This window comes from Bufo gargarizans, chromosome 8 (assembly GCF_014858855.1).
Source record: "Bufo gargarizans isolate SCDJY-AF-19 chromosome 8, ASM1485885v1, whole genome shotgun sequence".
Classification (NCBI taxonomy): domain Eukaryota; kingdom Metazoa; phylum Chordata; class Amphibia; order Anura; family Bufonidae; genus Bufo; species Bufo gargarizans.
In genome coordinates, this window is record NC_058087.1 from 201,234,035 (window position 1) to 201,248,635 (window position 14,601).

At 51.3% G+C, this 14,601-nt stretch overlaps 1 protein-coding gene across 2 annotated transcripts; it reads right to left on the reverse strand.

The window, feature by feature from the left end:
- Positions 1-1,337: 1,337 nt before the first annotated feature.
- On the reverse strand, positions 1,338-11,964 carry AGPAT3 (1-acylglycerol-3-phosphate O-acyltransferase 3). 2 transcript variants are annotated; one of them, XM_044304427.1, is made up of 9 exons: positions 11,860-11,964; positions 6,183-6,414; positions 5,941-6,110; positions 5,384-5,545; positions 4,928-5,081; positions 3,094-3,196; positions 2,887-2,962; positions 2,547-2,745; positions 1,338-2,472 (listed from the first exon to the last, which is right to left on the reverse strand). In XM_044304427.1, the coding sequence occupies exons 2-9, from the start codon at positions 6,358-6,360 to the stop codon at positions 2,384-2,386; spliced, it is 1,131 nt and encodes a 376-aa protein (XP_044160362.1). In that variant the 5' UTR covers positions 6,361-6,414; positions 11,860-11,964; the 3' UTR covers positions 1,338-2,383. The 2 variants fall into 2 exon arrangements, with proteins under 2 accessions (XP_044160362.1, XP_044160361.1); XM_044304426.1 differs by having other exon boundaries at positions 11,775-11,884.
- Positions 11,965-14,601: the final 2,637 nt, after the last annotated feature.

The following is a 14,601-nucleotide window of genomic DNA, read 5'->3' on the forward strand; positions in this document are numbered from 1 at the left end:
CTCACCGACAACATCAGGCCGTCTGCAGAGAAACGTGGCCTTGGGCACCGGTGGACATTTCAGCATGACAATGACCCAAAGCACACAGCAAAAGTGGTGAAGAAATGGTTAGCAGACAAACATTAACGTTTTGGAGACCTGCAAAAAGCTGGTCTGCAATTATAGGAAGCGTTTGATTGCTGTAATAGCCAATAAAGGCTTTTCTATTGATTTCTGAGAAGGGTAGGAATAATTTTGGACTGGACACTTTTTGCTCAAATGTAAATAAAAGCTGAGAAATGTTTTTTTCCCCACAATAATGCCTCTTGTACACAGGGCCGTCTTTAATATTGATTGGACCCTGGGCAAAAATTTACGTGGGCCCCCTGGATCCCGCCTTCCCACACCTTAGCAGCAATCACGCCTCCACCACAACACACAAAAAATCCACACATCTGGTAGAGTCCAGTGAATGACTGTAAATACTTCCAGTTCTTTAGACTCCAGCGGCTCAGGATCAGCGCTCGGGGCAGCTGGGCTCAGGCTGGAAGTGGGCACCGCTCTGCAGGAAGGAGACCAGGGCTCGGCTCACCCTAGTGTTACAGTGCACCCCAGCACCCCACAGTATGCAGTATAGCACCCTATAGTATACAGCACCCCACAGTATGCAGTATAGCACCCTATAGTATACAGTATAGCACCCTATAGTATACAGCACCACACAGTATGCAGTATAGCACCCCACAGTATACAGTACAGCACTCCACAATATACAGCCCCCCCCCCCCAACAGTATAGTAACATAACAGCCCCTGTCACCTTTTTCTGATGTAATCTTCACACAAAAAAGCTCCACAGTTAACTTCTGCAACACTCCTGGTAGGACCTGTGATGACCTCACAGCCACGTGACCAGTAATATTGCTAGGTTACTGGTCACATGGTGATGATGTCATCTAAGGTCCTAGATCACAGCTCTAACACAGTACGATGCCTGGAGTGCCGGCAGGCATGGCATGGCAGCACCCCCAGTGTAGCTGACACCCGGGGCAGTGGCTAGCAGGGCTCAAGAGGCAGCTGCCTTGGGCCCCCTAGGAGCAACAGGGCCGGGGCAGACGGCCCTGCTTGTAATAGTCTTATTATCTTTTGGGAGACACCTATGTCATTTCCCGTCAAAATATTACTTACTGGTTGAATAAAAGTAACTAAGTCAAAATTTGCCAGGGGTATGAATAATTATGTGCAGCACTGTACATGTACAGCACTGAAGTCGCGGTCTGGATAGATCACACTCACATTACAGCACAGGCACACTCTCCTTCACATCCCATCCAGAAGATTAATCCCGAGTGGTCACCGTATGTTTCATCTCTTTATTTTACTCCTAGCTTTTCTTTACAGGGAGGGAGGGGGAATCAGACAGGTAGCAACATGGAAGCATCACTACAGTGTTCTCACATATGACACACAGATGTTAGTCTTGTGCGTGTGGCCCCTGAAGAACAGGCAGCAGGAGGACGAAGACGTACTACACCTCTTCACCGCTCGGTTCTCCGTGGACAGAAGCTTACGCACATAGGATTAGCCCTACATAACCTCCTCCCTACGGGGTGATGATACATCTGATAAACTCATACATGATATTATGTGAAGCTGCCTCTGTCAGGTTCAGAACATGCTACTGACATGTTAAAATCTAAACTGCTAATTCCTGGTAGAGGCAGCCATGTGATATGACACGGACCCCTCATGAAACACGCTGCAGAATCTGGAGGCAGGAAGGAAGATTAGAGTTTTTAGGTGCTGGGGTGTCGGGATGCACAGGATCCTCCTCTTCAGAGCCATAACCTGAGTCCAATGATTATTTCAAAAATAGCAGAGGGATTTTTACAGGACAATACATTCACAGTAGCTGCTGTGTGCGGAGCAATGTGCGGGTGTAGCGGGCGTGCACACAGGCCGCAGAGCTGCTGCTCTCCACAGCAAAGGAATGGGATCAAGTCACTCAAGCCTCACACTGGGACCGGCTCAGTCTTACCCAGTGATGAGAGCTCATTGATGTGGTGATGGCCGAAAAGCTCACAATCCTAGCGGGGCACTACGGGCAGAGAGAGGAGAACAGCCAGTAATACTATTGAGAAAGGGCCCGAAGGTGATGGTGAGAAGGGACAAGAGGCATGGGGCAAAGCGGGCAGAATGAGGACCCAGAAGAGGGGAGCAGAGGCCAGAGCCTCTGGTGTCACAGGGAAGCAGGACGCAGCTTTTTTTTGCGCCTATGAAATGGCAGATTCCTACTGGCTCTCAGCACCAGTCCCGAAAGGCAGGTCCTCCCCCTCAGTTCATGTTAGTACGAAGTAGAAAGCAAGATAAAAGTCCAGACTGCCTCAGAATCATGCCGCCTGCAGCTAATCTGTCTTCTTCACAGCGCTGTTCCCATAACTTGAGCCTCGCTCAATCTCCGTCACACCGATAAGACGCCGCACAGCGAACGAGGCTAAGAGGAAAAAACACGGTCATCAGAAGAAGAGCGAGCACTGAAGAGACAATGGGAAGCTGAAGGACACCTACCTGTCCACATAAAGCCCATGAACGCCAGGATGAGCAGGGGCGAGCCACTGGCAAAGATGCCAATTGCAAATGAGATGAGTGGTGAGAGGAGAAGGGTGGCCCAGAACAGGAAGTTTAGCAGGGTCCATGGTCGACGGCTGGGCACAATCTGATCCCCAGGAAAGGTGCCCTCCTGGATGTACTGCTCCTGTAAAGCATCCTGAAAAACAAACTAAGCATGAGAAACCTGCTCACACACAACCATCATCTCCACAGAGACCTCCGACCATGCAGAGGTCCTAAAAACCGCAATACTAGACACGTAATAACCCACCCCTATCCCTGCCTGGGGTCACATTACCTTCTCTTGGTAGAGTTTGTGCAGCCAGGCCGCAGCCTCCTGCTCGTCATGTGGGATCTCGTCCAGGGGGAAACGCCTGACAGGATGAAGGAAAGTCAGAGAGAATCATGAATGGGAGAGGACAATGCTGGTCTGGAGAAGAAATCCCAGCTGTCCTCCATAATGTGGAGATTACAGAGGAAGCTGGATGGCAGCCATGCGGCTCACCTCACACACATGTCCGCCTCATATTTCTTCCCATATAATATTCCCAATAAAGATGGATTCTTGTTTCCACGGAAGTTCAGGGTCACGTCGTACACGGCAGAGACTGCAGGAAGACATGAATATGGAGGCACAAGATGGACCAGCTATTGAAGAACATACTGATGTGTGGGCCCAGCTTCACGTGCAGATCCCTAATAACATGGATTGTCTAGGGAAGTGATGGCGAACCTTTTACAGACCGAGTGCCCAAACTGCAACATAAACCCACTTATTTATCGCAAAGTGCCAACACAGAATACTACAGTCCAATATAGAATATCTTCCATGTACTTTATCATTTAGCTATAATATCCTGCCTACATTCAGTGCGCTGCCTGTGCCGTTCATAGTGCGCCCTGCGCTGCTGAATGGCAGGAAAAGTCTAAGGCATATTGGTACACCATAGACTTTTTCCAGGGTGTGGGTGCCCACAGAGAGTGCTCTGAGTGCCGCCTCTGGCACCCGTGCCATAGGTTCGCCATCACTGGTCTAGGGCATTATGGCAGCCAGCGCTCTTTACGCCCCAGATATGCATTAACCTAGGGGTGGGCGGTATAGGCTATATGCGATATAAATTTGTGCCACGATATGGATTTTGTGCATATCGCTGGACTGCGATATGACCAGGGAGCGGCAGTTCCGATCAGAGTCCCAGCAGTGTAATGCTGGGGCTCCTATCGGTTACTATGGCAGCCGGGACGCTACTGAAGTCCTGGCTGCCATGGTATGTCAGTGGGCAGCATTATACTCACGTGCGCCGTGGCCGCCGGGCGCTCCTTCACATAGGGCTGTGCGGCGCATTGCTAATGCTATAAGCAATGCGCTGCACAGACAGAAGAAGGAGCGCCCGGCAGCCACGACGCACGCGAGTATAATGCTGCCCACTGACATACCATGGCAGCCAGGACTTCTGTAGCGTCCTGGCTGCCATAGTAACCGATCGGAACCCCAGCATTACACTGCTGGGACTCTGATCGGAACTGCTGCTGCCACCAAGGATGTGGGGGGGCCCTGCCACCAATGATCAATACTGGGGAGGGAGGCCCACTGCCACCAATGATTAATACTGGGCAGGGAGGGGGGTGGGATCAGAGGCTGGCTGCCATGGTCAGCTCCCTGCTGCTGTGTGCACAAAGCAGCAGGCAGAGTGTAAAGTCCTAGTCACGCACTTTGCGCCATGAAGCCGAACGGAGAAGTCCGCACGGGCGCATCAGGCAGAGGCCTGTGCGCACGCGCGAGATGTTAGAGCAGAAGGAGGGGGAGGGAGAGCCAGAGGCGTCACACAGGATTATGAGGCGGCGCTGAGGTCAGGAAAGGCGGAGCTGGGCACGAACGGCGGAGGGTGCGAGCGGCAGCTTGGATCCATTTACATCCCCTTGGGCACCTTATTTTTATGAATGACAGGTTAGTAATAGCGTTTTTTAGGCAAAATGACCCTACAGATTACATTTATAAGACCACATTAGGAATCAGTAAAGCTCCCTGAACATAACCATATTTTTATCTGGAGGGGTTAAAACTGGTGACAGAATCCCTTTAAACCCCCCCAAATATAGAAAACAATATATTGCGATATATATCGCACATGCTTAAAGTTATATTGTAATATAGATTTTAGGCGATATCGCCCACCCCTACATTAACCATTTAGCTGCTGTCTGACAAGGGCTATCTGGGAGACTGAATGTGCTCATCTAATGGCCTGGAGCTTGATTTACCTCCAAATCTAACCTCACCTTTAAAAGGTGCTGAAATGTGGAGCCTCCCATTGACAGGCCCATGAGGAGATAATCACCTGTCCCTCGGAGGCACTGAACCGCGGTGGTAAAGCCTTTGGTTCGTGGCAGGAGGTGATATTTCAGCCGAGCCAGTCCTTTTTTATCCGCCACTTCCATGCTGATCTTATGCTTGGTCTCTGTGAATCTCGTCCCTTCACAGTACAGCAGAAACTAGGAGGGAAAAGAAAACCATGAGGCAGCCACCCGCCATGGATGAGCAGAGTCAGGGGAAAGGTCGCATTGTAGATAGTAAGCAGGAGACAAAGGTCCTGTCAGATAATCTCAGGACATGTGCAACCAGGCCAGGCTGCAGATAACCGGCAGTCCTCCAACCACAACCCTCAGCATTTCACTTCAACATCATTTCTTCCAAAACCAATGATTGCTGCCCAGCACAGACACCCTGAGAGGACAGCCGTCATGACACAAGCCATACAACAGGCTTCCACAGCCACCCAGATATTTGCACTTACCCACATATACTCCGGGTAGTCCCGCAAGCTATGCAGTCCATGGACGACGGTGTCACGATCTTCTTCCCACTTGCGTTTACAGAAGACAATTTCCAGAAAATACCACGTCCAACCGATCAGCGGGACCATCAACAGCTCCTTCTTTGCAAGAACTTTCGAGCTCTTGTGATGTAAAGAGTAAGAAGGAAAGAGAGCATATGATGGAAGCCTCCGAGAGACACCCTATTACACGTCTTATTGATACCATTAATACTAGCCGACTGCTGGACTTCTCCGACAACCCCTATGTCCTCCTGAGTAAAGACAGGTGGTCTCTGGATGTTGTGTCTGATACCATATAGATGGGCACATCATGTCTGCATGCTAAGGGGACTGGTTATATATCTGGTGGGACCCCCAGCCTTCTGGTCATCAGAGCACGATACAACGGGAAAGTCTCACGCCAGTCATTCTGCTGGGCGTCTAGTCATTCAAGACCAATCCGTGGCCCTCGGCTGATACGTAACTGTACGGTCTCACACACAGCTTAGGACTCCTGTCACCATCACAGTACTCACCCCCAAGACTCCAAAGCGTTCACACATGGTCCAGCCGCACAGGAAGTCGATCTCAAAGTTGTGATTGAGGATGATGATGACGTGTTCCTTCCCAAGGTGATCCAGTGTCTGCTGGTCAGTGAAGAGGGTGCACTGCGTACCGGACCACCACTCGAGCAGCATGACTAACTCTGAGAAAGAGACAGTACAGATTAGCCAGGACGCCCATACCAGGCCCCTGCACACCGCAGAAGGTTACTTACGACTCCACAGTGAGTAGGACAGGCGGCAGTTGATCCTTCGGTACAGCTGCTTGTTGTAACTCCAGAGCGGGAGGGTACATAGCTGCAGGAAATTGATGAGCAGGCCGCTTACCACGAAAACAAAGCCAATTAGCAGGTGAACCACAAACTGCGTCTTCAGGAACCCCCAAACCCCCATTGTGGAGCCAGCATTCAGTGCCGTTTACACGGACCGTCACTCAAAGCCACCGTCCTAAGGAGAAACGAGAGACAATGAGAGCGTATAGCTGGGTGCGAGCACAACCCGACGTGTCCGAGGCCCTGCGTACAGTCAGCCATGTACAAAACACCTACATCCTACCCTCTCATCAGAGCCTGCCGTATACACATTTACTTTACGGTTCCCCTGCAGGAATGCTGATCTCAGCAGGTGCTGCTCCATTAGCATTGTCTGGGGACACCTAAAACGTGAAAAGCGGTTCAGTCACAATGCCCTGCCCCCCCCCCCCCCCCCCCCCAGCGGGCAGAAAACATCAGAACACTGTGAGATGCAGGAGGCAATCTCATCATGGCCTGCTCTCTGGCAATATCCATCCTGGACTACCCTCATCCAGCAGGGACGGCTAATGTGCTAGTACATCTGAACCCTGGGGAATGCAGGACTGCAACGTGGACCTGAACCAAGCACACCGCCTGACCGTCAGCAGAACCTGTCAGAAAAGCCGTAACGTGGTAGAACACAAGCACTGCTCAGGGATGACAGGACCCACAACAGAGGCCAAGGTGCTGGGGGTCAGGGTCTCTGCGGAGGCGCTGAGGTTTCAGAGCAGGAGACACAGGAGGTAAGGAGTACACGTGGGTCAATGAGGACAGGCTGAGGGGGGGGGGGGGGGGGGCAACACTACCATGTACTACACACAGACAGCTACACTCACCAGTACAGATAGTAAACCAAGGCCAGGGCAAACAAGGTGGCGCACACCCCGGAGAACAGGCACACTGCCGATTGGTTTGCCAACATTGTGAACAGAGATAAATATCTTGGAAACAAAGTCCAGAGGTGACCCACGTGAAGAAATAAAGTGGAACGACGGTATAATGAGGTGTCAGACCGACTGCTCACTATGAACCCCAAGATGGAAGCAGCGACACTCCATTAGAGGACGGCTCTAATCCTCACAGGCCGAGGGCTATTTCAGGTCTCCGACCTTCCCATCCACTGCAGGCGGACAACAAGCAATAGAGGGTCCTCTGAACCCCAAAGAGGAGGGGGGGGGGGATGGTCTTCCTCACACCAGTTATGTCTGACAGGGGAGTCCTTTTGGGGGTGGATCGCCTGCAGATTCTTCTTCTCCGGATCCAGTGCAGAGCCGTGACAGGTGAGTCTCTGACTAAAGCCGGCCAATCCCCTAGGATTAAGTCTGTGATGGACAGATCTGCAGGGTCAGCAGAAACCCAGCCCGGCAGGAGGCCCCCACATTCTGACCCTCCCCCGTGACGACGAAAAGAAGTGAAACTGATAAAACCAGGAAAATCCAAATGGGAAGCAAGACCGAAAACGTAGAAAAGTACGGAGGAGGACAGAAATCTTATAATCAGATTACTGAGCACAGACCGCACGCACATCACAAGAGCCAGCGACACGCAAACCGTGCCACGCGGTGTCGACCCCCCGCACACTCAAACCGTGCCACGCGGTGTCGACCCCCCGCACACTCAAACCGTGCCACGCGGTGTCGACCCCCCGCACACTCAAACCGTGCCACGCGGTGTCGACCCCCCGCACACTCAAACCGTGCCACGCGGTGTCAACCCCCCGCACACTCAAACCGTGCCACGCGGTGTCGACCCCCCGCACACTCAAACCGTGCCACGCGGTGTCGACCCCCCGCACACTCAAACCGTGCCACGCGGTGTCGACCCCCCGCACACTCAAACCGTGCCACGCGGTGTCGACCCCCCGCACACTCAAACCGTGCCACGCGGTGTCGACCCCCCGCACACTCAAACCGTGCCACGCGGTGTCGACCCCCCGCACACTCAAACCGTGCCACGCGGTGTCGACCCCCCGCACACTCAAACCGTGCCACGCGGTGTCGACCCCCCGCACACTCAAACCGTGCCACGCGGTGTCGACCCCCCGCACACTCAAACCGTGCCACGCGGTGTCGACCCCCCGCACACTCAAACCGTGCCACGCGGTGTCGACCCCTCGCACACTCAAACCGTGCCACGCGGTGTCTACCCCTCGCACACTCCACCGTGCCACACGGTGTCTAGCCCTCGCACACTCCACCGTGCCACACGGTGTCTACCCCTCGCACACTCTCCGCCCTAGGAAGCGTCATGGACTGGAGCTCATTTTAAAGCACAGCTGGATGGGTGGTTCTGACAGCAGAAGGCATGGGCCCTCAGATTCTCCTTCGATCTACTGGGGCAGGGAGGGGGGAATAAACTGAGCAATAATAATCTAACATGGACAGTTCTAGCTGGTAAAACCTCAGCAGTAGTCAAGGCATCTTCTCACTGCCCCACCGCAAAAAGGACCACCAATCCATCTTCTTTCCAAACCTCAAGCCTTTCGGTCAGGTATCTGGAGCAGTCAGCCCTACAAGAATCGGACATGACTGAAGATACCCAGCACCGCAAACTTCATCAACAACAGGGATCAGAAGTGCCAACAAAAACTTGGAAAAGCAATGAGCAGGGGCCCCTGAGGCCCGTCCAACGCGATCCGGGCTCCTCATCACTAAAACCACAGCGAACACAGAACAATGCCAACTCCACCTCTCACCACCTCCAGATCATGACCGAGCCTGAAACTACAGGTCTGACCCATTCAAGAGAACAGGAACAGTGATGGTTTACTCCCATCATATCTTATCTTACTTAGCTCACCTTGTGATTGCAGCTCTGGATATAAAATTCTGCTGCTATATCTTTTTTAATAGACAGAGCTTTACTACAGTACACAGCTGCACTCACTATTCTGCTGGTGCAGTCACTGTGTACATACATTACTTATCCTGTACTGATCCTGAGTTACATCCTGTATTATATTCCAGAGCTGCACTCACTATTCTGCTGGTGCAGTCGCTGTGTACATACATTACTTATCCTGTACTGATCCTGAGTTACATCCTGTATTATACTCCAGAGCTGCACTCACTATTCTGCTGGTGCAGTCACTGTGTACATACATTACTTATCCTGTACTGACCCTGAGTTACATCCTGTATTATATTCCAGAGCTGCACTCACTATTCTGCTGGTGCAGTCGCTGTGTACATACATTACTTATCCTGTACTGATCCTGAGTTACATCCTGTATTATACTCCAGAGCTGCACTCACTATTCTGCTGGTGCAGTCATTGTGTACATACATTACTTATCCTGTACTGATCCTGAGTTACATCCTGTATTATACTCCAGAGCTGCACTCACTATTCTGCTGGTGCAGTCGCTGTGTACATACATTACTTATCCTGTACTGATCCTGAGTTACTTCCTGTATTATACTCCAGAGCTGCACTCACTATTCTGCTGGTGCAGTCACTGTGTACATACATTACTTATCCTGTACTGACCCTGAGTTACATCCTGTATCATACTCCAGAGCTGCACTCACTATTCTGCTGGTGCAGTCGCTGTGTACATACATTACTTATCCTGTACTGATCCTGAGTTACATCCTGTATTATACTCCAGAGCTGCACTCACTATTCTGCTGGTGCAGTCACTGTGTACATACATTACTTATCCTGTACTGATCCTGAGTTACATCCTGTATTATACTCCAGAGCTGCACTCACTATTCTGCTGGTGCAGTCGCTGTGTACATACATTACTTATCCTGTACTGATCCTGAGTTACATCCTGTATTATACTCCAGAGCTGCACCCACTATTCTGCTGGTGCAGTCACTGTGTACATACATTACTTATCCTGTACTGATCCTGAGTTACATCCTGTATTATACCCCAGAGCTGCACTCACTATTCTGCTGCTGCAGTCACTGTGTACATACATTACTTATCCTGTACTGATCCTGAGTTACATCCTGTATTATACTCCAGAGCTGCACTCACTATTCTGCTGGTGCAGTCACTGTGTACATACATTACTTATCCTGTACTGGTCCTGAGTTACATCCTGTATTATACTCCAGAGCTGCACTCACTATTCTGCTGGTGCAGTCGCTGTGTACATACATTACTTATCCTGTACTGATCCTGAGTTACATCCTGTATTATACTCCAGAGCTGCACTCACTATTCTGCTGGTGCAGTCATTGTGTACATACATTACTTATCCTGTACTGATCCTGAGTTACATCCCGTATTATACTCCAGAGCTGCACTCACTATTCTGCTGGTGCAGTCAGTGTGTACATACATTACTTATCCTGTACTGATCCTGAGTTACATCCTGTATTATACTCCAGAGCTGCACTCACTATTCTGCTGGTGCAGTCAGTGTGTACATACATTACTTATCCTGTACTGATCCTGAGTTACATCCTGTATTATACTCCAGAGCTGCACTCACTATTCTGCTGGTGCACTCACTGTGTACATACATTACTTATCCTGTACTGATCCTGAGTTACATCCTGTATTATACTCCAGAGCTGCACTCACTATTCTGCTGGTGCAGTCACTGTGTACATGTCACCACATATTTGGAAAAGCTTGTTATCAAATCAAGGCAGTCCTCCTCCGGTCGCCTACCTCAGGTGTACCCCCCCCCCCCCGGTACTCCTCCGGTCGCCTACCTCAGGTGTACCCCCCCGCGGTCCTCCTCCTCCGGTCGCCTACCTCTGGTGTACCCCGCGGTCCTCCTCCTCCGGTCGCATACCTCTGGTGTACCCCGCGGTCCTCCTCCTCCGGTCGCATACCTCTGGTGTACCCCGCGGTCCTCCTCCTCCGGTCGCCTACCTCTGGTGTACCCCGCGGTCCTCCTCCTCCGGTCACCTACCTCTGGTGTACCCCGCGGTCCTCCTCCTCCGGTCACCTACCTCTGGTGTACCCCACAGTCCTCCTCCGGTCACCTACCTCTGGTGTACCCCACAGTCCTCCTCCTCTGGTCACCTACCTCAGGTGTACCCCCCACAGTCCTCCTCCTCCGGTCGCCTACCTCTGGTGTACCCCGCGGTCCTCCTCCTCCGGTCGCATACCTCTGGTGTACCCCGCGGTCCTCCTCCTCCGGTCGCCTACCTCTGGTGTACCCCACAGTCCTCCTCCTCCGGTCACCTACCTCTGGTGTACCCCACGGTCCTCCTCCTCCGGTCACCTACCTCTGGTGTACCCCACAGTCCTCCTCCTCTGGTCACCTACCTCTGGTGTACCCCACAGTCCTCCTCCTCTGGTCACCTACCTCTGGTGTACCCCACAGTCCTCCTCCTCCGGTCACCTACCTCAGGTGTACCCCACAGTCCTCCTCTGGTCACCTACCTCTGGTGTACCCCACAGTCCTCCTCCTCCGGTCACCTACCTCTGGTGTACCCCACAGTCCTCCTCTGGTCACCTACCTCTGGTGTACCCCACAGTCCTCCTCCTCTGGTCACCTACCTCAGGTGTACCCCCCTCAGTCCTCCTCCTCTGGTCACCTACCTCAGGTGTACCCCCTCTGGTTCTGGTCACACACTCATACCGCCTCGTGCCCTGGGCTTCCCCACCCGGTAAGACAGTCTCTCACCTCCCCGTCCCGGATCCAAATGCCGCAGCTGACCCTGGTGTAACCACCCACAGATGCCGGCCTGAACCGGAAGCGCACATCCACGTGGGAAACTGTCCAATCAGCAACATGACATAAGCTCCTCCCAACTCCTTACTCACAGCAGCGCTCCAAGAAGATCAGAAGCTGTATTCCACGCCCCGTCACGTGACCTCAGTTGCGTTTTGGCCACACCCACTCTTTAATCTGACAGTCGGGGCGGGAAATCTGTCTATCAGTGGAAGATGACGCTGATTGGTTGCCGGCCGCTGTGACTGCGCATGTCTGTGATAAGCCGCTAGAGGTCAGCGTGACCGAGTACAGAAAGAGGGTATCTGTGTATGTGGCCTGCGGTACCGCATATATATCTGTATATACGGGCTGCGGTACCTCAGATATCTGTATATACTGGCTGCGGTACCTCAGATATCTGTATATACTGGCTGCGGTACCTCAGATATCTGTATATACGGGCTGCTGTACCTCAGATATCTGTATATACGGGCTGCGGTACCTCAGATATCTGTATATACGGGCTGCGGTACCTCAGATATCTGTATATACTGGCTGCGGTACCTCAGATATCTGTATATACGGGCTGCTGTACCTCAGATATCTGTATATACTGGCTGCGGTACCTCAGATATCTGTATATACGGGCTGCTGTACCTCAGATATCTGTATATACGGGCTGCTGTACCTCAGATATCTGTATATACTGGCTGCGGTACCTCAGATATCTGTATATACGTGCTGCGGTACCTCAGATATCTGTATATACGTGCTGCGGTACCTCAGATATCTGTATATACGGGCTGCTGTACCTCAGATATCTGTATATACGGGCTGCGGTACCTCAGATATCTGTATATACGGGCTGCGGTACCTCAGATATCTGTATATACGGGCTGCGGTACCGCATATATCTGTATATACAGGCTGCGGTACCTCAGATATCTGTATATACGGGCTGCGGTACCTCAGATATCTGTATATACGGGCTGCGGTACCTCAGATATCTGTATATACGGGCTGCTGTACCTCAGATATCTGTATATACGGGCTGCGGTACCTCAGATATCTGTATATACTGGCTGCGGTACCTCAGATATCTGTATATACGGGCTGCGGTACCTCAGATATCTGTATATACGGGCTGCGGTACCTCAGATATCTGTATATACGGGCTGCGGTACCGCATATATATCTGTATATACGGGCTGCGGTACCTCATATATCTGTATATACGGGCTGCGGTACCTCAGATATCTGTATATACGGGCTGCGGTACCTCAGATATCTGTATATACGGGCTGCGGTACCTCAGATATCTGTATATACGGGCTGCTGTACCTCAGATATCTGTATATACGGGCTGCGGTACCTCAGATATCTGTATATACGGGCTGCGGTACCTCAGATATCTGTATATACGGGCTGCTGTACCGCATATATATCTGTATATACGGGCTGCTGTACCTCAGATATCTGTATATACGGGCTGCGGTACCTCAGATATCTGTATATACGGGCTGCGGTACCTCAGATATCTGTATATACGGGCTGCGGTACCTCAGATATCTGTATATATGGGCTGCGGTACCGCATATATATCTGTATATACGGGCTGCGGTACCTCAGATATCTGTATATACGGGCTGCGGTACCTCAGATATCTGTATATACGGGCTGCGGTACCTCAGATATCTGTATATACGGGCTGCGGTACCTCAGATATCTGTATATACTGGCTGCGGTACCTCAGATATCTGTATATACGTGCTGCGGTACCTCAGATAGCTGTATATACGGGCTGCGGTACCGCATATATATCTGTATATACGTGCTGCGGTACCTCATATATCTGTATATACGGGCTGCGGTACCTCAGATATCTGTATATACGGGCTGCGGTCCCTCAGATATCTGTATATACGGGCTGCGGTACCTCAGATATCTGTATATATGGGCTGCGGTACCGCATATATATCTGTATATACGGGCTGCGGTACCTCATATATCTGTATATACGGGCTGCGGTACCTCAGATATCTGTATATACGGGCTGCGGTACCTCAGATATCTGTATATACTGGCTGCGGTACCTCAGATATCTGTATATACGTGCTGCGGTACCTCAGATAGCTGTATATACGGGCTGCGGTACCGCATATATATCTGTATATACGTGCTGCGGTACCTCATATATCTGTATATACGGGCTGCGGTACCTCAGATATCTGTATATACGGGCTGCGGTACCTCAGATATCTGTATATACGGGCTGCGGTACCTCAGATATCTGTATATACGGGCTGCGGTACCTCAGATATCTGTATATACGGGCTGCGGTACCGCATATATATCTGTATATACGTGCTGCGGTACCTCAGATATCTGTATATACGGGCTGCGGTACCTCAGATAGCTGTATATACGTGCTGCGGTACCTCAGATAGCTGTATATACGGGCTGCGGTACCGCATATATATCTGTATATACGTGCTGCGGTACCTCAGATATCTGTATATACGTGCTGCGGTACCTCAGATAGCTGTATATACGTGCTGCGGTCCCTCAGATATCTGTATATACGGGCTGCGGTACCGCATATATATCTGTATATACGTGCTGCGGTACCTCAGATATCTGTATATACGGGCTGCGGTACCTCAGATATCTGTATATACGGGCTGCGGTACCTCAGATATCTGTATATACGGG